This window comes from Achroia grisella, unplaced genomic scaffold (assembly GCF_030625045.1).
Source record: "Achroia grisella isolate CSIRO2021 unplaced genomic scaffold, CSIRO_AGI_Agris_v1 utg808, whole genome shotgun sequence".
Classification (NCBI taxonomy): domain Eukaryota; kingdom Metazoa; phylum Arthropoda; class Insecta; order Lepidoptera; family Pyralidae; genus Achroia; species Achroia grisella.
This window is the reverse complement of record NW_026713029.1, coordinates 1567280-1592368: the sequence shown is the minus strand read 5'-3', so window position 1 is coordinate 1592368 and position 25089 is coordinate 1567280. Positions and strand designations below refer to the sequence as shown.

The 25089-nt window shown below is 31.5% G+C and overlaps 1 protein-coding gene across 1 annotated transcript in view; it reads right to left on the bottom strand.

Moving 5' to 3' along the window:
• The window catches only part of LOC131851813 (uncharacterized MFS-type transporter C09D4.1), a 115812-nt gene that overhangs the window by 72617 nt on the left and 18106 nt on the right, over positions 1 to 25089 (bottom strand). Inside the window, exon 2 of the mRNA XM_059202374.1 lies at positions 11449 to 12095. Coding sequence (XP_059058357.1) covers positions 11449 to 11814 — 366 coding nt within the window. The 5' untranslated portion in view covers positions 11815 to 12095. The remainder of the gene's footprint in view (positions 1 to 11448; positions 12096 to 25089) is intronic.

Sequence of the window (25089 nt, the reverse complement as noted above, 5' to 3'; positions counted from 1 at the left end):
TTTATAAAGGCACGAAGAATACGATGTAACTTTATATTGAACATTGATCACGATCAGTCTGACTCAATATTTATCTGTATTTTAATAGATGTTCAGTTTATTTGTCTTGTGATAATTACCTCGCGTTATCATCTACTTACAGTATGAATAACTTTTCAAACTATTTACATAAATAAACATTGTATCCAGTTGTACGTAGACAAGTACCTAGTTATCTGTGATGCAGATATATATAATATACTATATTTGTATTATATATGTAAAGAAAAAATACTACGCTTGTAAGAGCATATTTGTATAAAATCATTACATTAATACGTGAAGCAAAAACTTTGTACCCTGTCTTGCGACATTGGCGAAGACGCAGGAGTATGAAATTTTGCACACTTATAGTTAATATAGCGAAGGAGTGCAGAATGCAATTTTTTTTTAATTATGCATAAAATTATGCAATCCATAAAAACAAATACATTATCATGAATTTGAAAAACAGATGTAAAATATATTTATTTATAAACTCTTACCAATAGAATTTATACATAAGAATTATACAGAAAAGAGATACTAACAGGCAGTCTTATCACAAGAAGCAATCTCATCAATACACTCTTTTGTTTTTTGTTAAATTTTAATTTACGATTCAAAATCTTTTATATATTAAAATATATGATATGTTAAAAAGAACACGATCACGCCTGATGAAAATTAATAGCAAAATGTTGTATAGTATAAATTGCGGTTTAATGGTAGGTACAGTGAATAAACACTTTTATGTAATTTTGGGAAAGGAAAAAATATTTATAACAACTATTTAATTAGTATTAGTAGATTTTGGAAAGTAAATATATAGCGCAAGATTTGTTTAAAACAAATCAAGCTCTAACACTTTGCAAATAAAATATATGTAGACTAAAATACTTTAATAAACCAGCTACCAAATTAAAATTTGGATTAATTTCATTATCGATATAAAGTTTTACACTCTATTAATTAATCGATTGATATATTTTAAATTCGCTACCATTAAAAATGTGTGATACAGCTGATATTAATTTAAACGAAATAATGTCAAATCTTAATAATATTGTCTTCTGCAAAATTATATATCTGACCTCTAACACAATAAAATATGATTAAATTGTAATCCTCTTTGGTTTGACTAAAGGGTTTTTTACCGGACGATTCTAAATGTCATATAAATCTAATTATAACAACAGATTCAATACAAATCTATAACAGTTGGGCAACTTGGGTATTATAACTTTACTGAAATTCCCAGCAATCATATTGTTGTTTGAAATCACTACATATTTGTTGTTTATAAGAGCTTAATTTCCTGTTTGTCCGCAGTTATGTACATACAGTTAGGTATAAGTACCCATCTGACATGCCGTATTCGTGCCCCGTTTCCGGTTGACGGCGGGCCATCGCAAAATTTACGACTACCCAACACCCGTTGATAATAAATTCCATGAGCTACCCGTGTTACGATATACGTCGGCGACATATGTGTTATGATCGGGTTTATGTTAGCACCATAACGTTTCAATTTTAGGTTTATATGCAACTTAAAATTACACAGTTTTTGTTATTTGGTATTACCTGCATGGGTACCTCATTAAAGTTTGTAGGAAGTGAGATAGAGGTCTATCTCACTTACTATAGACTATAATGAGAAATGGGAAGGTAATGTTACCTAAGAGATATACGTCGATGATACATGTTTTATGATCGGTTTTATGTTTGCTCCATAACATTTCAGTTTTCTATTTTTTGCGATATAATTGCATGGTTTTTGTTCCTTTTATCTGATATAGATCGCAATGCTAAGTCTAAAAACCTAACAATAGTCTAAAACCCTCAATAAAAAAAATGCTACAGCACGATCACGATTGTTAGTAACAATATAAGGCACCTGGTACAGTTCCTGATATAGGCGATTGCTACCACGTGAGATGGGACGTCACCCTATTTTTCATTCCAGTTGCATTAAAACCGTAAATTAAATTTGCTCTTCAATTGTCATTTCGAATTTATTCAACTGTAATTTTGACAAACAGGTCGACTGCGCACCTATTCCGGAGAATACACTCAACTACGCGCGGTTTGCGTAAAACGGAATCGTTTACGTACATAATTATAAAAATACAGCCGCTACGCGTGCTATTCACTGAAATTCATGCAGTCGTAATGCAGTGCATGCCATCGAATGAATTCGAATGCTGACGCATCCGTGCGCATCAGTTCTCATACTGATGCCCACAATTGTGCGGCATTTTGTATAAATCGTATTGACACAGTAGTTGATTAACGAACAATATTGTATTAATAATATTCATTTGTAATTACTAGACCTTGTTACCTTGCCTTACGCCGCCTTTTCTAATTATTAAGTATGCCCGCGACTTCGTCCTCATGTTACCTTACCTTGTCCAAATAAAAAAATAATATTCAATAATCTAACAAAAGAATAGCAGGGAAAGTTTAATCGTTCTAGCTTCAAAAATAAAGATTTTCCATACAAACATTTCATCCCCTATTTTATTTTACTACCCCCTTAAGAGTAAGATTTTTACAAATTCTGAATGTCATAATTATTTATATTTAAACAACACCCTAAAAAATAAGCTTCTAGCTTTAAATATGACAATACTTCCATACAAACTTTCATCACTCCTTTCATCACCTTACAACCCTTTTTTGGCATAAAAAAGTAGCCTATTTCCTTTCTCGGGTTCTAGACTATATGTGTAACAAATTTCATTTAAATCGGTTTAAAGGTTTTGGCGTGAATGCAAGACAGACAGACAGAGTTACTTTCGCATTTATAATATTAGCACAAATAACATAATATTACATATATTAGTAAGGATAAGGATTATCAATTTGTGTTTCATTTATAAGTCTTTAGAAGTATCACTCCCAATTTTCCGACATTCAGTCTTCATGACAATTGTTTTACGACTCGTCCAACTGTCGTGTTTCCATATCTTGTATTAAACTTGGATGCGGGCCACCACATTCTGATTGTAAGATAGCTTATTATTATTCAAAATGGCGGCGATAGGTACAATAAAGTTAAGTAAAAAGTTGTTTATTTGTAAGAATAATAGTGTTGTATTTCAGAATCACTTTCGTTATATTGTATGGTTGTAGGACAAATGAATGGGTAATAATTTTTTTTCCAAATATAAGAATTAGGTGTTATTTTGCGAACCTACATTCCATTAATAAATGGATTTTTAATATTGTCTAATTCAGCTACCGTTGGGGGTTATGAGTGGTGTTTATCTCCTCAGGATATAGTGTATACTTTCAAAGGATATATTTCGTTTATGCATGAGTGGACTACAACCACATAGGATGTGTAGTGGCGTTTCCTCTTCTGCTTGACAAAATAGGTAGGCCAGGTATTTTTTGGAATGCCTTGTCTTCTTTCTGTTATAACCATGTAAAGTACTTGACTGTACTGGTTTTCTTGTCATCGAAGATAATGGCACTTTTATTAAAAATAAAAATTCTACAAAAATATACAGGTTAGAGGTTATTGCATTTACTTATATCACCTAATACCATTCAAATATGTTCTCTTCTATGCTAACACGTTGTCTGTACATTTACATACATATAACATACACCTATATGAAAAATATTGCAGGACTCATATGACAATATTATACAACACATAAAACATACCGTCACGACTTTTATTCCGGATGGGGTAGATAGAGGCATTATCAGTTATCGATACCATTTCAATGGCATGGGACGTACCTACCGTGTCGTCATTTTCAAACTTATTTTTTAGACTGGTGATTCAGTTGTATGGAAATTAATCATTTTTGAAGCTAGAACGATGAAATCTTTTTTATTTAGCTTTTATTATGTTAGATTACTAAATATGTTTTACGCGGACGAAGTAGCGGGTACAGCTAATAGATATTACTAAAGATAAGAAAACATTAGTTCTCTAATAATTATATATAATAAGATATATTACTATTATTAAAGTAATGTAATTAAATTAAAAAAAATAAATCTATTCTACAAAAAAAGGTTTGTTTACTACTGCAAAATTGTGGCTAAATAAATATGGTATCATTAAGGGATGTAAACTATATCCATTGCAAATAAATGTGATTGAGATAAACTAACAACTGCAAGAAGAATCATCACAATGGGTTCAAAACATGAACAACGATATGACTAGTAAATTATTTAGATAGATAGATATTATATAGATAGATTAGAATAGATATGGAATCTAATCTTCAAAACCATTAACTAGCTGACCTGCGCATCTTCCTCTGCATTTGACCTACTTTGACATACTTTGACACACTCATTTGACATTTATCTTCATATTTCGTATAATTTACGTTAAAAAGATATTTTAAATTATAGCCTATGTGTTGTTCCTATGTATAAACTATATTACTGTAAAGTTTCATCTAAATCTGTTCAGTAGTTGTTGCGTGAAAAAGTAACAAACCTACACCCATCCATCCACACTCATAAACTTTCGAGTTTCTAATATTAGTAATATTTTTGAATTATAACAACATATGTATGTTTTGTTCACAAAATAATATCATTTTATTAATTCCAAAAATCCTTTATTCCTTTGTCGGCCACATGCGAGACCCTACCTAAAGATTAATTACATAAGTTCATTGTTTTGTTTCCCCACAAAACACTTTCGTGGTTCAAATTGTGTTTTCTGGATTCTGTTGTGAATGTTGTTATTGTGATGGCGTAAATGTTGTTAGTAAGTTTGATTAACTAACGATACAATAGGGGTAATTAAAATACAAAGAGTTTTCTAAAAGTATTTACGTTACATTAGGTTAATAGGTGATACAGTGTAGTATAAAAAAGTTAAAAAAAAAAACAAAGAAAAAGTTTTAAAAATTAATAGTTTGCATAAAAAAACCTCGGCAGGCAGTTAATTATACAATCTGAATGTATGGCAATGTGGAAATTCTACAAAACAAAAGAATACCAGAAATTAAACCTTACAGTTGACCATCTGGCAAACAATAATAATAATAAAAAAAATATACTAAAAAATAAAATGAAATCGCTTCCGCTGTCTGTACGCTTAGATCTTTTAAACTACGCAACTGATTTTAATGCAGTGTTTAGCAGATAGAGTGATTCAAGAGGAAGGTTTATATATGTATAATACACATACACTCTGACATTCCAGTAACATTAAAATTCAACATAAAAACTATACTTTTTATTGTATTAAAAATACTAATAAATTATATTTTTAAAACAATAACTAGTCTAGTTTATAAGTTTATTTTTTTAAAGTAAATTGACAAATAGTTTGACGAAATGTAGTAAAAAAAGAAATCGTAAACCACATTGAATTTTTCATTGTGTTTTTAAAGGCGCGATTATTCAAAGTAGATGATTACCATTTTATATTTGATTTGTAAGGAAACAATCGTGTATTTTTAATTAACATGACCTACGCGCATCTCTGTAAAACTAAAATTTTTTTCTGCCACCACAAAAGTAAATATTAAAAAAGCAAATTGTAAGTATGTAGTTTGAACAAGAGAACAAGATGGTGAAGTTAAATTATATGTTGCAGTAAATATATTCTTAGTTTTCATGCAAAAAACATCTAACATATTCTACATATAAGTAGGTTATGAATGTTATACAAAATATGTTGCTTTCATAATATATCGATCATAAATCTTCACGGATCATTTCACCCGCTCTTCTATATGGGCCAATTGTTTTGAATGAAAGGTTGCTATTTGGGGGTAATTTCTCTAAATTCATATGTAAGCCACATCATAATATTCTATCATAATTTTCTCACATTAGTCATCGAGAGAAGGTATTTTGTTTTGATGTATTTTATAACTAGAACACGGTATCATAAAATATGTCACATTTAATTTGAATAATGATATGAGAAGATATAATATATTTTGCTAAAATATAAACAAACATATAATGTTTTAAAGATAATTTAAACATTGCAAAATTAGTAGACAACTAGAGAATAAACTTTTTCGAATGAAATTATAACAGAAAAAAAAGCATACAAAAAACAAAAGACCAACCAACACTGACCATCAGTCATACTCATGAATACAAATCTTTGTGTTCTGCGGGGATCAAACCCGCTACCTTCGACAGTACGTTAATGCTGATTTGCTAAACCAGCGAGATCCAAGATGCCATGTGTGTGCCAGTTAATTTACAATTATTTTTTCATGATAACATTCATGAAAAAATAATTATAAATTCATAATTGGAAAATGTTTTACAAATGCTTTATCATTCATGTACAATAATGCGATTTTTAAATCAAAGGATACCGTTTATATACTCGTTTAAAGTAGACTCGAGTGTTAAACGGCGAAATCATTTTGCAAGCAAAACATACTTGCTACGTATCCATCCCATCTTAAACCGTATCCTAACTCCGAGCAAAGTCACGAATCCCATTTATCTTTCGAGCGCCCTTTGACTGCGCAATAGGATCACTCTAGACCTTTTCTTTCCGTAACAGATGTATAAAAAATAGAAGAGAAATGAATACCAGTCTATGTTAAGAAATTAATTACTTTTTAAGAAGAGTCAAACGCACAAAAATTACATGGAAAAGATATAAATAACAGTTTATTTTACGAAGTAAAAAACTTTTTAAGAGGGAGTTTGTCCTCACAATAAAATTACGTTCCATCTCTATTCAGAGACCTTACGTCACCCCTCATCTAAACGCGATAGCAATAGTCTCAAGCGAAATATTGCTGTAAATATTTACGTATCGCTCTATTCAACTTACTCTATTATTACAATGGGATTTCTAAATATTTGTTGTGATCTCACATACTAATGATAGAGAAATTAAACAAAATGTAAAGTAATAAATGGACTTTTGATAAATAACACCTAATTCAATAAAATATTATCCACTATTGTAATAGCTAAATGGGTTTTTCTAGTTATTACCAGAAATGAAAACGTATTTTATATTCGTAATACTTTATTGGTACATCTTAACAGAACTGTGGCCAAGACAAGTATGAATGATTATCTCTAAATATCGTTTACAGATCAGTTTTGTACCCAAACTATTTTAATAAAAATTATGAAACTAACTCGGTCGATATCAATAACATTACTTCTATTTGTAATTAAACAATTCATTATTAATCAGCACATATGATCATGAATAAGTCCGAGGTTGATGGAATAAAAATACTTTATTTAACAATATAATTTCTGTGTATTTCCCACCATATTTTATTCAATAATAATCATATTTTCTTCTTATAATTATATGGCAACGGAATAACCATATACAGCCTAAACATATCATGTCAATATTCCATTATTATAAATTTATCTACTATACAACTCTGTATATTTATTATCGTAACTATTATAATCTAACAATTGTAGGTACATTGTTAGCATTGTGTCGACTAATTCCCATTACTGACAATTTCTCCCTCCCCTGTTTCTCATTTCCGATGTCACGTAGCTTGCATCGTAAGCTGTATCTTGTTTCGAGGGTGAGATATGTCAGTGAATATACAAGTTAAATTATTGCATCAACAGTTTACATCAACTGTTTGAACAACAGATCATTTCCAGTGACACATAGAGCTAAGGTATCAACGGATAATGAGCAAGCTCTGATTCAGCGTTTATCAGGACCAGCTAATCGTCCTCCCAGCGAATCGATGGATTGATTATGTCCGTTGAATTAATGGGGTTACGTGAGATAACTTTAAGCAGAACAAGAAATTATTTGAAATTAAAAATTGACGAACTTCTAAGTTTTTCATGGACTCACCGCTCGGGTGCCGGGGCCATCGTGTGACACAGAGAGATGCTCCGAGCAGTTCCCGGGACTTGTGACTCGGTGTTAGTTTAATGGTACCTTTTGGCGACCTACATCGCTCGCGTTTCTCTACCTGTCCAGTTAAATCTGGTAGAAGCCTGCTAGTGCTGTTCTAGATACATGTTCTAGTATAGAATTTACTGCAGTAATAATAACGTTTTTCCCATAATCTATCTTATACATTATGCATACTTTGATACTAACATTAGAAAAGCTAAAGTCTGTCTGTCTGTTTGTTATCTTGTCACGAACCTTTTAAAGGACTGAACAAAATAAATAACACCATAAACATTTCAAAACACACTGCGATACCCGTGTGTTATACACATATCATAACATCATACGCATAATTTTTAACCTAGATTTTATTCCACCCTTCAATTTTAACCATAGTGTTAGAAATATAAATAATCTCTATTCAAATAAACTTAACCACTACACTATAACTATAGGCACTTTTGAATAGTTCAATTTTTGAAACGGCTGCTGCTCTTATATATAAATGTTGTTTAGAATTATATTATTATGATTTTGTGTCAATACAAACTACCAAATAGCAAAGTGGATAAATAAACAATTAATTGAGGAAGTCATAGTTATCAGAGCCGAACAGTTCCTACAAGCAGAGTTAGGTAGGAAAGAATCGTCTGCTTCATTTTGCACAAAAACTCACTTTCATCAATACAAACCTTCTTTTTTAATAAAGTAATTGTACAAAGTAATACTAGCAGCAAGTTTTATCAATTGTTGTATGAAAATAATCTTACATTAAGTTTCATTTAGTTGCTGAAGTTGAACAAAAGGCCAAACGCAACTTTAACAAATGAAATGCTAAGATAAAAACAAACTTTTTCACTTTGCAACTCCGTAGCTGTCTACAAGTTGAGACTAACACTATAAAGTAGGTCAGAACCATCTTTATACCTTCGCCTCTTATTTTAGAATCACTCTAGCATAGTATACAATAAAGAATATACTTTATTGTATATCCGTTAAAGACGTAAATAATACAACACGTAATGTAAAAAAAATACAAAAAACTTATCAAAACAAGTCAGTGTGAAACGCAAGTCTGCAGAATAATATAAGTGATATAACTGTAATAACTATAATTATTTGTGTATTTTCACAATATGGAGAAATAATAAACATAAATTTAGTTCGAGACAAAGCTACAGGATTGAAGAATCTTTTAGGAAGAGGATTTTCTTTTATATGCTATGAAGATCAACGCTCCACCATTTTAGCTGATGATAACTGAAATGGAATCAAGATTCTGGGACATACGAATCGTGTTGACCACTGTGAACAATACATGGCTCCTAATGCTGATATGAGTAAAATTGATCAGCTGACTGCTGCTATCAGAACAGAAGGTTGTGCACCAAACATTCCTGTAAAACCAGCATTAGTACCACTACCAGTAATTAAAAAGTAGAAAGAAAGCAAGGAGGAAAAGAGATAAGAAAAGTAAAAAGAAGAAGAAACAGAAAGGCAGAAGTTCTGTTTCTTCTGATTAAGAATTGAATAATAACGGTACAAATTAAACATATTATTTTAAAAAATCAGGATAATTCACACAACGCCATAATCTAGTTCTAGGCCCAAGCTAGTTCTAATCCATAGCTTGTGTTATGGTTACTAGACAACAGATAGGAATACGTAAATACATGTTTTTTGAATACGTAATATACATAGTAAGCACCCAGATCGATACAAACAATCATACTTACGAATACAAATATATGTACCGTGCGAGAAATCGAACCCGCGACCATCTGAAGTAAAGAGGTATGCTAAACTGCTAAAGAACCGAGACCGTCAAATAAGATTGCAATAAGATATTTTTATTAATAAAAAGGATAACTGTTATGTAATTTTTATAACAAAGATAGGATCAATGTGATCCTATCTTTGTTATAAAAGTTACATAAGCATAATAGTATATATAATAAAATAATCTTAACCATAGCAACCGGGTACCTAACGATCCATTATCCTGAATAAGGAATTCTTAAAGTTTAATTATACGGTGGCTGAACTGATATCTACAATCTAATGTAGCCAGTATAACGTGAACTTCAGTATAGTAGGGCTGACTTTATAGTGCTATTCACTATGTATAGAATGAGGGTAAATAAAGAGGTCTCGTTCACCTGGTCGGTTACTGGAGATGGATAGGATCTTACAGTGGTAACATTTAACAAAGGAGATGTAGCTAACGATAACTATCTGTTAAGCTTCTCGATAAACGCTTTACTTAAATAAAGTGTCGATATAAAAGAAATTAACTATTCTTTCGTCGTTCAGGCTCTCAAACTTTGAATTGACTTACCTCTTGATATCAAAATCGCTACAAATCAATTTTCTTTTAAACGTAATAGGAATATTATCTGAATTTGTAACTTTTTCTCTTCTTTCATAAAAAATGAAAGAAACAAAAAGTCTACTCCCTTTAGTTTTGTGATTGTCAGACTATTTGGTATATATTTAAGTGTATTTTATGTATATATGTATATGTTTGTGTAATATATTATTATATATCTTAGGTATATATTGTATTTCTTTCTGTTTATATTTTGTTGCATTTTGTTTTGCATATTTGCACTGCCAACAATTATTATCTGCACCACCGATGGTCGCCTGGTAAAAAATGCGTCATGTACTGTAATAATACATACATGTATAGTATAATAGATTTACAAAAAAAAATATCTAAGTATCTGTTGTTATAACTGTTGTCTAGTATCCATAACACAAGCAATGCTTACTACGGGACTAGATGGCGCTGTGTTAATTGTCCATGATTATTTATCACTTAAAGTACTGTAAGTACACAATTTTACCGGTGTACGTATCTTTTATTTGAAGGTGTTTGCACTAAAGTGACCTGTAGCACTGCGACCTACATAGATCTATTATGCTCGCCCTTTTTTAGACTTCGCTGTCACTCAAAGACAAGAGTTGAAAGATATAAACACATATATATATATTATACATAGAACACACCCAGAGCGATACAAACAATTATACTCATGAATACAAATATTTGCACCGTGCGAGGAATGGAACCCGCGACCATTAGATGTAAAACAGTGTATTAAACCGCTAGACTATCCAGGCCATCATTATATATATTGTATTTACTTCTTTTTTTACATACTATATTTTTTTATTATACTGTGTTGTAAAATGTATATACATTACGACCGATGGTCGCGGGTTCGATTCCTCGCACAGCACAAACATTTGTATTCATGAGTATAATAGTTTGTATCGGTCTGGGTTTTTCTATGTATAATATATGTATGTATTTACAAAAAAAATCTATGTATATGTATCAGTTATCTAGTACTCATAACACAAGCTTTAGCTAGCTTAACTTGGGTCTAGATGGCGCTGTGTGAATTGTCCTGAGATTATTATTATGAGATTATTACATTACGTGTATCTGTTGTTGTGAATAAAGTAAATATTTATCTATCTACTATGAGGTTGACGACTTCTCCTTTGCCATTCCATACATAAAAAAAAATCTAAATAAATATGAAAAAAAAATCACTCACCGTCTTATCCAGCAGCCAACTTGCGGGAAATATCAATGGTATGTACGTCACCATATACACCATAGAAGTCCACGACACCAATGTACTGGGCACACCGTAATAGTTCACCACTATATCCTGAATGATCGCGTACTGCGTCCATTGCATCGAGTTCGACGTTGAAAATAACACAAACAGACATAATATCAACCATCTTGAGTAATACACTCTGTATCTACTGCCAGGTGGTTCCAGAGACAAACCATCCATTATACTCGTACCACCAGAAGTGTCTATGGTTTTTGACGGTTTGTCGCTATGAAAACACAATGCCGATTGCACCGGCTCGCAAGGATTTGTCAATAACTTCTCTGGCAGTGTGGACATTGTGTCTTTTGCTCCAAATAATGCACTTGTGATTAAAAAAAAACACTTCTAAATTTAAAATATCAAAATGTCACTTATCAAAAATTTCGTAAATAGGTTATAAAGTTGTACTGCTATAATAATTCTCTATTGAAAATAAGCCACTGTCGTATCTTTGGTGATAATCACTTTATCTTGCTCCCATTCATCTTTCGTTGCCGACGAGCCGTCTGTTCACGTGCGCTTGCGTTCACTAAATGACACGGTATATCAGTTCGATAACATTCGGAGTCTGCAAATACCTATCAAATTATGAATGATGATTTTGCTAATTAAACATTTGTAGGTTATGGTTTTTACGTTACTATATATAGGTAACTAACAAGATGCGCCAGATTCAGATCAGCGCAGTATTGTGTTAAACACTATTTTTTAATACAAAATATAGTCTATATACTACCACAGATAACATAATATTACATAATACTACTTAATAAAGTAGCTTTCTATACGAGAACCATTTAAGAAATCATTCTTAAAAGGTTGTGTTATCTATATATTAATACGTGAAGCAAAAATCTTTGTAATCCTTTTGCGTAAATTGCGCGGACGATGGACTATTAAATTTCGCATACTTATCTTTACGTATAATAAAATGAAGTCGGTTCCGTTGTCTGTTCGCTTCGACCTTTATAATTTTTGGGTGTTTAAGAAGAAGGTTTATATGTATAACTAGCTGTCCCGGCAAACGTTGTTTTGCCATATAAATTAATAACGCTATAAAAAAATAGGGGTTGATGATAGAAGAGTGAAAATTTAGGATTGTATGTATTTTTATATGTTGTATCATAAAAAAATAGAAACTAAAAATTTTGTCTAAAAAATAAAAAAAAAAATTTAGGGGTGGACTACCCCTAACATTTAGGGGGATGAAAAATAGATGTTGGCCGATTCTCAGACCTACTCAATACGCTCACAAAATTTCATGAGAATCGGTCAAGCCGTTTCGGAGGAGTATGGGAACGAAAACTGTGAAACGTGAATTTTATATATAAGATATATGTACACCCGTGGATAGCTAATAATTTACATAGAGAATCAATATCGTGACATTATATAAACGCAAAATTATTGTCATCTCTCTGATCGCCGTACCAATGTAACTTTGATTACACTTGCTTTAACTTCCACGATACAAGCATAGACTAGTGTGGAGTCATAGATAAAATGTTACTCAAGTTTTCCGTAATAAATGTAATTCTATACTAATTATAAAAAAAATACATTAAATAAATAAAAATTCAAAAACACACACACTATTGTTAATTTTCCGATTGAATAAATATAAGTATAAAATATCATTTCATGACTTAGACTGCGAATAACTTAACCGAGCACAAAACTTTGAACGCGTTTTTTTCGAAACTGTCTTATTCAATATGTTTGGGAAACTACTCTGCTACCAAAATGTTAGGGAATTTACTCTGTTACTAAAATAGGTGGAAACGTCTGTCTAAATACCTTTATGGACCGTAAAGGTACGTGACTGACGCTCCTCCTATTTTTACCTATTTTAGTAACATAGTAAATTCCCTAACATTTTGGTAGCAGAGTAGTTTCCCAAACACAATATTTGTTTGAACACGTGATTTCTGAAGTTCGATTGAAGTTCTAAAGTTCGACTGAACCGATTTACTTGAAATTTTTAGAGACTCTTCTTTATAGACTCCTCTTGGCCATGAATTAGTCTCATCCCCAAATTCCAATTTATTTATTCTATTCAATAAATTCGAGAAGGTAAAAAAAAAGGCAACAAATGTTTTTTTTCAGACAGTTGCCATTTTGTAAATTTTTTTTACTTTTCCCTAGTTTATGACGTTGCGACATTATTGTAAATGAATAATCTTTTTTCTTTTATTTTAGATTACTAGGAGGGATAAAATCATATGGTCACCAGCCAATAATTCGAGACCCCCCACTTCATAAACTGCTAATTTTTAGTTTTTTATAATTTGTTTCTGTACTCTTAATAACGTTAATAAATAACTTATGAAAAAATGGATACTAAAAATATTAATTGCATTTTTTTACACTTTAAAAATGACTTAAAATTCATACTTTAATTAGTTATTCATCATTTAATTAGTTTTTAAATATGAAATTTATTACCATTACACGCGGAAGAATCCCGTATCGCTATATGTAACTATATGTAACCGTATGGCATTATATGTCAATTAAAAAACAATCACGCAAATATAAGCATACAATAGCGAAGTGGTGTACAAATCGAAATCAATTGCTACATCATTAATATTATTGTCTACTTGGCACAGTACATACATACATTTATTTATGTATGTATTATACGACGGCCTCGGTGGTCTAGCGGTTTATCACACCGCCTTACTTCCGATGGTCGCGGGTTCGATTCCTCGCACGGCACATACTATTGTATTCATGAGTATGATTGTTTGTATCGGTCTGGGTGTTTTCTATGTATATTATATATGTTGTTTACTGTAAGGGGTTTCTACCCCTTACAACCAGTCCCCCTTTCTAGGGGAGATAAAAGGTTGTATGGAAATTCGTCATTTTTAAGCTCGTACGATGTAACTTTTTTGGGTTAGATTATTAAATATTTTATTTTTATTTAGTCAACTATTTGACGAGGACGAAGTCACGAGCATAGCTACTTTCCAATATATGTACAAAAACATTCAAAATTGGTAAAAATATTACAGTTAATGGTGTAAAATAAAATAGAAGATAAAAGTTTGTATGGAAATTCGTTATTTTTTAAAGCTCGAACGATGAAACTTTTTTTTAAAATATTGGGTTAAATTATTAAATATTTTTTCTTTATTTGGTCAAGAATTCGACGCGGACGAAGTCATGTGCACAGTTAATTTCAAATATATAAAAGGAACAAATACATTAAACTATCCGAGATAAATCAGCAAGATAAACTGACATTATTATCTAGATATAAATAACAAGATGCAAGCATAAATATTTACCGAATAGGGGATCTAGTACTAGACTTTACAATACCTATCTCCAATATTATACTCAGGATTTAGATGTGTAAATTATAGTTTGTTTTCTTATGTTTATCTGTATCCTAGCTTATAGGCTAGAATAAAGATAGAGGTAATAATAATCATATCCTTGGATCATTCACACAGCGCTATCTACTCCAGAGCTAAATAAAGCTTGTGTTATAAATACAAGAGAGCTGATACAAATATTCAAATACATTTTTTGTTGACATAGTCTAGAGGTTTAGCAAACCGATTTTTGCAGGTTCGATTCCTCGCACGTTGGAAACATTTGTGTTCATGAGTATGATTGTTTTTATCGGTTTGGGTGTTTACTATGTATATTATGTATGTATAAAAAATCTAAGTATATGTGTCAGTTGTCTAGTACCCTTAGCATAAGCTCTGCTTAGCTTGGGACTAGATGGCGCTGTGTGAATTGTCCAGCGTTATTATTATTAACGATGCAATTTTATTTTGAAAGGCAATAAAATAATAAAAAAAATCTATACATACATATAAATAAAATTGGAGTGTCTTTTTGTAATATTGAAATAACCATTTTTTACTACATGCATATGAATATTAATACGGTACATACACCAAAATAACAGTTTTTACAATTTTTGTCTGTCTGTCTGTTTGTTCCGGCTAATTTCTGAAATGGCTGGACCGATTTTGATGGGACTTTTTCTGGCAGGTAGCTGATGTAATAAGGAGTAACTTACGCTACTTTTATTTTAGAAAAATGAAGTTAAATTCCACGCGGACGAAGTCGCGGGAACAGCTAGTAAAAAATAAAGAAAAAGGTTCTTGTTCGATACTTTTATAATTTTGAGGAATATTTTACAAAATATAATATACTATTATATTACTGACAAAAAAATGTTTCTTCAAACAGCTATTAATTGAATAAATTCAATGGAATTTACTTTACTTACATATGTAATATATTGAAAAATTGGCAATCACAAAAAAAACTTTTGTTCTAGATGCCTTGTTTACTTTCTACGAGCTCCCGTTAAAACCACAATGTATTATTAATTAAACTTGAGGTTTGCAGAACTCATTATCTCCAGTAATAAAAATTTATCTCGAGCGCGCGTCGGGTCGCATCTTTTCGTATTATCTGCACAAAACATCCGTTTGTATAACCATCGCGTTATTATTTTAATAATAAATAAAACTATTGGTTTTTCCAAACTTATTACGATTACAACTTTATTACAGAGCAATAAAAAAATGCCTCCGGGCAATTTAGACAACCCATCTAGTGTAGTGTTGCCAACCGTCCTGTTTTCCCAGGACATGTCCTTGTTTTTGTAGTGTCCTGGGATATCCTGGATAATTATAAGCAACGTCCTGGGTTTTTAAAACGCCCTGACAAGATCATGTATTTTCAAAATTCGCGCGCCATTTTTGCAATGGCTGCTCGAATTGTAGATTTTTTTTTAAATACTATTAAGTAAAGACTGTTTGGATTACTTGGATTTTATTAATTTAGCCTATTGACATTATATAATAATATAATTATAACAAGTATATTACTGAGTCCTGGTTTTAAACTGAATTGTTGTTTGGTTTTTCCAACTTAAAATCCTAGTTTTTTAAATTTGGTGTTGGCAACCCTAATCTAGTCCCAAGATAAACAGATCTTGTGGTATGGGTACTAGAAAACTGATATAAATACTTAGATATATATATTTAGAGAAGGGAATTGTTAGCAATAAGGACTGATGATCTTATTGCTAGCAATGTACCATGTCAGATTGATTTCCACGCGGTTCTCCCTGGAAACCATCGATATAAATTTTTGGTGAATTTGTCACAATGGGCTCACTGACCTGACTGACCTCATGCTCATCTTAACATCTTCCACTGATGTTCCGTTATCGTAAACCGTTAGAGCAGGCATTATCATCCAGAAAAATATATGTATACTAAGAAAACATCGAGACCGATACAAACAATCATACTCATGAATGTAAAGGTTTGTGCTGTGCGAGAAATCGAACACGCGACCATCAGAAGTAAAGCAGTGTACTAAACTGCTAGACCACCGAGGTTGCCGAGCCATATATTATCAATAAATATGTGATATATGTCAGTCACTTTGCTAGATACTCATAATATATCAACACTGAATATATATTTAATCAAAATTGTTTTCACAACGTTGAATAAAACAAAAATTATAAAAACACTAGCTTTTGCCCGCGGCTACGCTCGCGTTAATTTATCCCCTTAGGGGTGGAATTTATCAAAATCCTTTCTTAGGGGATGCCTACGTCATAGTAGCTTTATGCATGCAAAGTCTCAGCCCGATCGGTTTAAAATTGACAAAGTTTCATACAAACTCTCACCCCCAATTATCCCCTTGGGGGTAGAATTAATCAAAATCCTTTCTTAGCGGATGCCTACGTCATAACATCTACCTGCATGCCAAATTTCAGCCCGATCCGTCCAGTGGTTTGGGCTGTGCGTAGATAGATCACTACGTCAGTCACCATTGAGTTATATATATTTAGAAGTATATTTGTGAAATAGCGAATTGAGTACATTCTAAATTTGGCAATTGTTTAAGGGGGTCTTCCTATGTGATGGGTTGAAAAAATCGATTTTTTTTTTCATAAATTGCTCCCTTAACATGTCTAGAATACGGTAGTAAAGTAAGGTACGATTTTAGAAAATTCGAAGTCGTTTTAAAGATACAGCAGGTAAAAGAAAGAGCGGTTCGGAGCGGTGAGTTGGCAGTTAGAGACCGGGCCTATTGTGTACCGTCGGCTTTATAGCTGGCCTCCCTTTTATTAATATATTTGTTTATACAAGTTTAGACACGTTTCTACAGACTTAAACAGAAATTTCTATTGTTATAATATTTTACCGAAGTTATTTTAGTCTTGGTTGAACTTCGAAGAGAGCAACAGCTACAAATTATTTTTTTTTTATAATGAGTGGACGGAAAGGAATTACGAGTGGAAATGTTCATCCTGGTCGTAGTAAAAAAAGAAAGTTTAGTGGAAACCGTTTTACCCACCAAAATGATACGGTATTTACATCAGCTTCGGCCAAAAAACTTAAAAATAACATGAACATGAATGTTCCCATCGCTTCGAATTTCGCATATTGCATTTTGGAGTTTGTTTCTGTATTTGCTGCAATCTCTGAAATAGTTATATGTAAAACTTGTAAAAGTGACGTGTCTATTTCGCTCCTAAACATCTTCATTCTGGTCCCAAAGTTGTTGAAATTGCTAGCTACTTAGCAGTTATTATCTTTAATGAAGGTTTTCAAGGTATTTTAAAAGTTATGTCGATTATGGGATGCCCTGTTGGTCGTGAAGCCCAAGCGTATGTTGAGAAACGGGATGTCGTTAAACAAGCCAGGATTGACTCAAGAGCTGAACAATCTGCTTTAAAAGAGTTTCACGAGGAAGAGAAGGAATACTCTATGGACCAGGCATCGCCGATTGAGAGTCTGGTGTTGATATTATATAATAGTTTTTAACGGACTTGAAACTTTAAACGCGTTTTTCTCAAAACTGTGTTTTTCAAACTTTCCTCCATTGTATCTCAGAAACGGCTGGACCGAATTACTTGAAATTTACAGGGCACACTCAATATATGTAAACGCATGGAATGAACTATTATCAATCCATTCCATTCTCTTTTTGAAAATTTTCAAAACTTCGATTTTTTTTAAAGCAAAAAACAAAAAAAAAAAAACGCCTAATTTGCAACTTTTATTTCAAATGTCTATCAAAAATCCAATTTTTTTTATATTCATTTGATTATAGGTCATTCCGTGCTTTTAAGCCTACAAATTAAAACGCCGTTTTTTTTTTTTTTTTATAATAAGCCGATCAACCGGAATCGTGGAGGAAGTGGGAGCTCTTTTTTTTGAGGCGGGGGTGTTCAGAGCGCTGTAACTCTAGTTTGACTGAATATTTTTAGCTGAAATTTTATATTTATACTGTCCAAATATGTGTTAATAAATGATAAAAAACTTGAAGCTCTAAATATTTACTGGTCGTAGAAAAAAATCCTAAAATATCCCTAAAAAACAGGCCGTCACATAGGAAGAACAAGACTATTAACATATTCTTCTTACAGTTACCATTTACCATCAAGCTGGCTGTTTGTTTACCTTTCACATAAAACGACATCCTTATAGAAAGATGGAACTACGCATCTTCCCAAATTGAATAACAAAATGTGATTTATTAACGGCCTCGGTGGTCTAATGGTTTAGCACACCGCTTTACTTTCGATGGTCGCGGGTTCGATACCTCGCACGGTGCAAATATTTGTATTCATGAGTAACAAAATGTGATTTATTAACGGCCTCGGTGGTCTAATGGTTTAGCACACCGCTTTACTTTCGATGGTCGCGGGTTCGATTCCTCGCACGGTGCAAATATTTGTATTCATGAGTATGATGGTTTATAGGTTGATGGTCCTAGGTGTTTACTATGTATATCATGTATGTATTTACAAAAAAAATCTAAGTATTTATATCAGTTGTCTAGTACCCATTATGGGTCATTATTTACCGTGGGACTAGATGGCGTTGTGTTAATTGTCCAGGGTTAGTAATATTATTTACACTATTATTGCATTATCTTGTTATTATTATTGTTGTGTTTGATCACTATTATATTTATTATTTTTTCACGACTTTCGCCGGTAATTTTGTTATATACGGGCCTAAGCCAAGTACGTAATGTTATATTTTGATGTGAATATACTTATTATTATTATTTCCAAACAAACTATAAAACTACACTATTTTATTGGGCTTAGGCCTGTAATGATAGCTGTGTAAATAAATAAATAAATTCAATAAATAAACATTGAATACTATACGAAGGTCATCGTACGTAGCAATTACTGATTCGAGTACAATAACTGTTTAATAACAAGATTGTTCGTTCATAACAACAGTCAAGTGCAAATTGTCTTGATTGATAAATGATATTTCACGCCCTCGGTGGTCTAGAGGTTTAGCTCACTGCCTTAATTTCCACGGCCGCGGGTTCGATTCGACACACGCTACAAACTTTTGTATTTATAAGTATGTCACACTCTACTAACATTTGTGTTTATGAATATGATTGTTTGTATGAGTCTGGATGTTATATATATTATGTATGTATTTACAAAAAGAAGTGTATGTACATGTGTATTATAGTATTTCTTTTGTATCAGTCTGGGTGTTGTCTATATATATAATGTTTGTATGTATTTATATCAGTTGTCTAGTAATCACAGCACAAACTGTGCTTAACTTGGGACTATATCGCGTTGTATGAGTTATTATTATTACATTATTATTATTGTTATTGATTTCCATTCCATTCTCTTTTTGTTGTAAAAAAATTAGTATTTTTAACTATTTATTATAATATTTCGGAATTTCCGAAGTATTATTTAATTAAATGTTAAAACAAAATAGAAATCATTATATAAACATTCTCAGTGAATCGAGTGCAAATAATTTATTCGGATCGCAAAAATACAGTTCTGAAGATACGAGAAGATATTTAACTCGAATAAAGTCGGCAAATAAATTGTGATATTAAATATTTTATTATCTGTCTGTATACCATTTACAACTTCAATGCACACAATACATTTTATATTTGATGTACATATTAATTTATGTAATTATTATTTCTTTCTGTGGGAGGAACAATAAAGCGCTTTTCATTCATTCATTCAATACATAAGTTAATAGTACATTAGGCGGTTTAGCGCGGCATTTTCTACAGTCCACCATGCAGAGAATAATTGTTGGCAGTGCAAAAACATATAACATACAATAAAAAATAACCAGAACGCAAAATATATCCGTACTAGCTGTCCTGTAACTCGTCCGCGTGTTCATCAAATAAAAAGTATCATCGTTCTAGCTTCAAAAATAATGAGTATCCTTACAAACTTTCATCCCCTATTTTATTTTAGCTAAAATTTTTAAAATTTCGAATATCATATTAATTTATAATTAATGAACAGTCTAAAATATAAATTTCAAGCTTCTAGCTTTAAAAATGACGCCATTTCTATACAATCCTTCATCCAACCCTTTTCTCGTATTAAAAAGTAGCCTATGTCCTTTCATTTAAATCGGTTTGGTAGTTTTGACATGAAAGCGCGACAGACAGACAAAGTTTCGCATTTATAATATTAGTATGAATTAAAAAATATATGCCGTAGTTATTCTGCTGTCTGTACCTAATGACGTATAACCTTGCCTCAAAGAGATATGGGCGAAGTTGTTAAAATGAAATGGCACGATACTAAGCGACTAATCTTTCCACTCTATTTGCTATATAGACTACCTTACATAGATTCTCTTTTTTAATTTCTGGATGTCGAAGATTACTTATTTATATATATATAGGTATATATAATTTATATTTTTATATAGTCCTCTATAATATATATTTTTTAATCATATTTATACTCGTAATTAATTAATAATGGTAATAATAATAATCTCAGAACAAATCACACAGCGCCATCTGGACCCAAGTTAAGCTAGCTAAAGCCTGTATTATGGGTAAAACAACTGATACAAATACATAGATTTTTTTGTAAAGACATACATAATATACATAGAAAACACCCAGACCGATACCAACAATCATAACTACTCATGAATACAAATGTTAGTGCCGTGCGGGGAATCGAACCCGCGACCATCGGACGTAAAGTGATGTGTTAAACCACTAGACCACCGAGGTAATTGCAGAAGACAGTGAAACTTACTATCTATTCTTTGTAACCTGTAGGTCACAAATAAATAATTTTAATATAAGTAAGTACATTCAAAAACAATATTTATACATAAAGCATAAACTTTGAACATATTGTTAAGACAATATAAACGGCAATTTAGACAAGATATATCGGCCTCGGTGGTGTATGTAGCGGCCTTACAATCAATGGTCGCGGATTCGACTCCTCGGACGGTACAAACATTTGTGTTCATGAATATGATTGTACCAGTCTGGGTGTTTACCACCATAATATGTGGTAGTTATGCAGTAGGTATTCCGTACCTGGACATTGATCTAAATGGCAAATGTGAAACTTCAAACATTTTAAACTTACTTAATTTGTAGGTAATTTGTATTATTAACCGGGTCTTAACACAAATAATTTTATGGTATACTAGCTCACCCAGCAAACAGTGTTTTGCCATATAAATTAAAATTGCTATTGAAAAATGATTTATGCTAGAAGGACAAAATTTAGTAGTAATGTTTCAATGCCACATGATAAAAAATATAAATCGCAATATTGAAAAATAGGGGTTGATGGTAGAAAGCTGAAAAATTAGGGTTATTTTTAATGCCACATCATTAAAAATATTAAGGATTGTCCAAAAAATAAAAAATAAATGATAGGGGTAGATAACTCTCATCACTTAGGGGTATAAAAATAGATAGTAGCCGATTCTCAGATCTACTGAATATAAAATATAAAAACAATCGGTCAAGCCGTTTTAGAGGAGTATGGTAACTAATATTGAGACACGAGAATTTTATATATAAGATTAAGATAGACCTAGTCGAAACGTCGAAAGAGGTAAATATTATTTACCATAAAATTATTCATGTTAAGATCCGGTTAAGGATATAAATTATGTATATTAAAGTTTAGAAATAACTAGTCACTTTTCACCAGTGCTCAGCCGCCAAAAACTAGTACTCAGCCATATTGCCACCAGTGGTCATTCCTCTCTTAAGATCCATAGTTTCAAGCTTAAAGATTAAGAACATTAATAAACAATTAGTCCGGTCATAGAACCTAAAAGGACTTAACTGTGCCCTAACAATCACAACAATCAAATACCTACCTAACTTATATTTAAATCAGTTGGAAACTTTTTTAGTAACATCAGTATTTAAAAAGATTTCAAGTTCTTCTTCTTTCTAAAAGTCGCCGATTAACAATTTTTTTAGGAGCTTATCTTCCTTACAGGTTTCTGTGTCAGGAGTTTTATATATAGAAGTATATTACTGAGAATTTTAAGTTTATTTTGTTTTGATTTCCACTAAATCACAGCCTGTCTTTGTGCATTTTACGCTCAATTCCTTATTATAATCATATTTTTTCTTCTTTGTAGTCTCCTTCACTTTACTTTTGGTAGAATCTAGATCTGCTTTTTTTTTTCTTTTTTTGTATAAAAAACTATATAAAAAACAATTTAAATATGGACGGTTGAACTCTGGGTCTACTGTCACCAGTACTCAGCCATGTAACAAACTCTAACTATTTAAGTGGCCGACTATTAGGTTTTTGACAAACAGCGTTAAAACCAGTAGTCAGCCAGGGGTGGTTGAGTACTAGATAATGTATATGAAAATGGGACCCTGTAGTCGGCCACTTCATTATTTAATAATTCTTAAGAAAAACATGATACTTTTCATTGATTACAATGCCAAAAGTCTTAATTAATGTAAATTTTAATACGAAGTGGCCTAAAATTAACAAAATAATGAAATAAATTACCATTTCTGTGAACGCTTCTCACTAATAAAAAAATGGCGCGCACGCCGCATGTCGCCTCGTCAGCCGATGACGTCGAAATAGATTCATATTTAATGTACTTCGCAGCCACGTAGCTATTATGTTTGAATTTAATTCTAGCAATGAGAAGTCATAGAAGCTATTTAAAATAATTTGATTAGGTATTTTCTGTTATAGCGCTATTCCTATTGGTTTTAAACCGAAAAAGGCTGAGTACTGGTGCGGGGCCGACTACTAGTGCCAGTACCCTATATATAGTAGGTATTTGCAAACTAGTTTATATTATAGTTAGGGGCGATTCCATTTTTATTGAAGTAAGTGGACCCTTAAAGGGTCCATTCCGGTTCCGTCGACCCTCAGATTGCCGAAGTACGGTCCGCGTTATCGGATACGGGTTGGAAATGAATGTAAATGATCGCAAAGGATGATGCGAGGTCGCGACATCTACAAAATAGAGCTGAATATTTAGGAATTCATTTGTAGTTTATTTGAACGCTATACTAAATTATATACTAGATACACTTGCTGTGATCTGTAGCTTTGTATGCGTGATAAATAAATAAAATGTTTTAATCTAATTACAATATTATATACTCAACTTGATTCATATAATATATATATTACGTTTTATTTGCATATAGAAGCATCTAAACACCAAATCTTGTAAGGACTAGAACTTTCAAACAGACGAAATTAAAAAAAAATATCGTCCATAAAAAAATATATTTATATTATTTCAAATTTCGAACGAGTGTTTATTTATACATGAACGAAGTGTATATACAGTTAGTCAAATGATACATCCTTTAACTAAAAAAAAAGTATATTCGCATCCCTATAAAAAACATATTTAATAATAGAATAATTATTCGAACATTTATATAATATGAACGAAGAGTAAATAACTATTCATAAAAAAATATATTATCGTCCTTAAAAATAAACATATTTAATGATTATTATTTCAAATTTCGAACGAGTGTATATATATGAAGGAATAGTAAATACCTATACATACAAAATATATTATCATCTTTAAAAAGAAACATTTAATTATTAAATTATTTTAAATTTCGAACGAGTGTTTATATATGAACGAAGAATAAATACCTATACATAAAACAAATATATTATCATCCTTAAAAGAAACATATTTAATGATTAAATTATTTCAAATTTCGAACGAGTGTTTATATATGAACGAAGAATAAATACCGTTAGTCAAATAATGATTGTTATTCATACCTGGCTACTGAGCACGTTTTCTATACTGGTAACTCGATGATTTTGAGTTCATTGTTCGCAAATTCATCAACGAGTCTATGCCCGAGGTTTTTATCAACATAAAAACTTAATATTGTCATTCTATTTTTCTGAGAGGTAACAAAAAATACAATAATTTAATTTGACGATGGTCGCGGGTTTGATTTCTCGCACGATCCAGGTGTATGATCGGTTGCATCGGTATCCTGATACTGATACAAACATCATACATAATAAAAACACACATAAAATATATAGAAAAAACACATAAGAAAACATAATTTTCTATATATATTTTTTATATTACGTATGTATTTCCAAAAAAATATTTAAGTATTTTATATCTGTTGTTGTACCCCAAGCTCCGTTTAGCTTGGGACTAGATGACGTTATGTAAGGCCAGGGATATTATAATTAATATTTATAAAGAAATATATACTTAACTTTTCTATCAC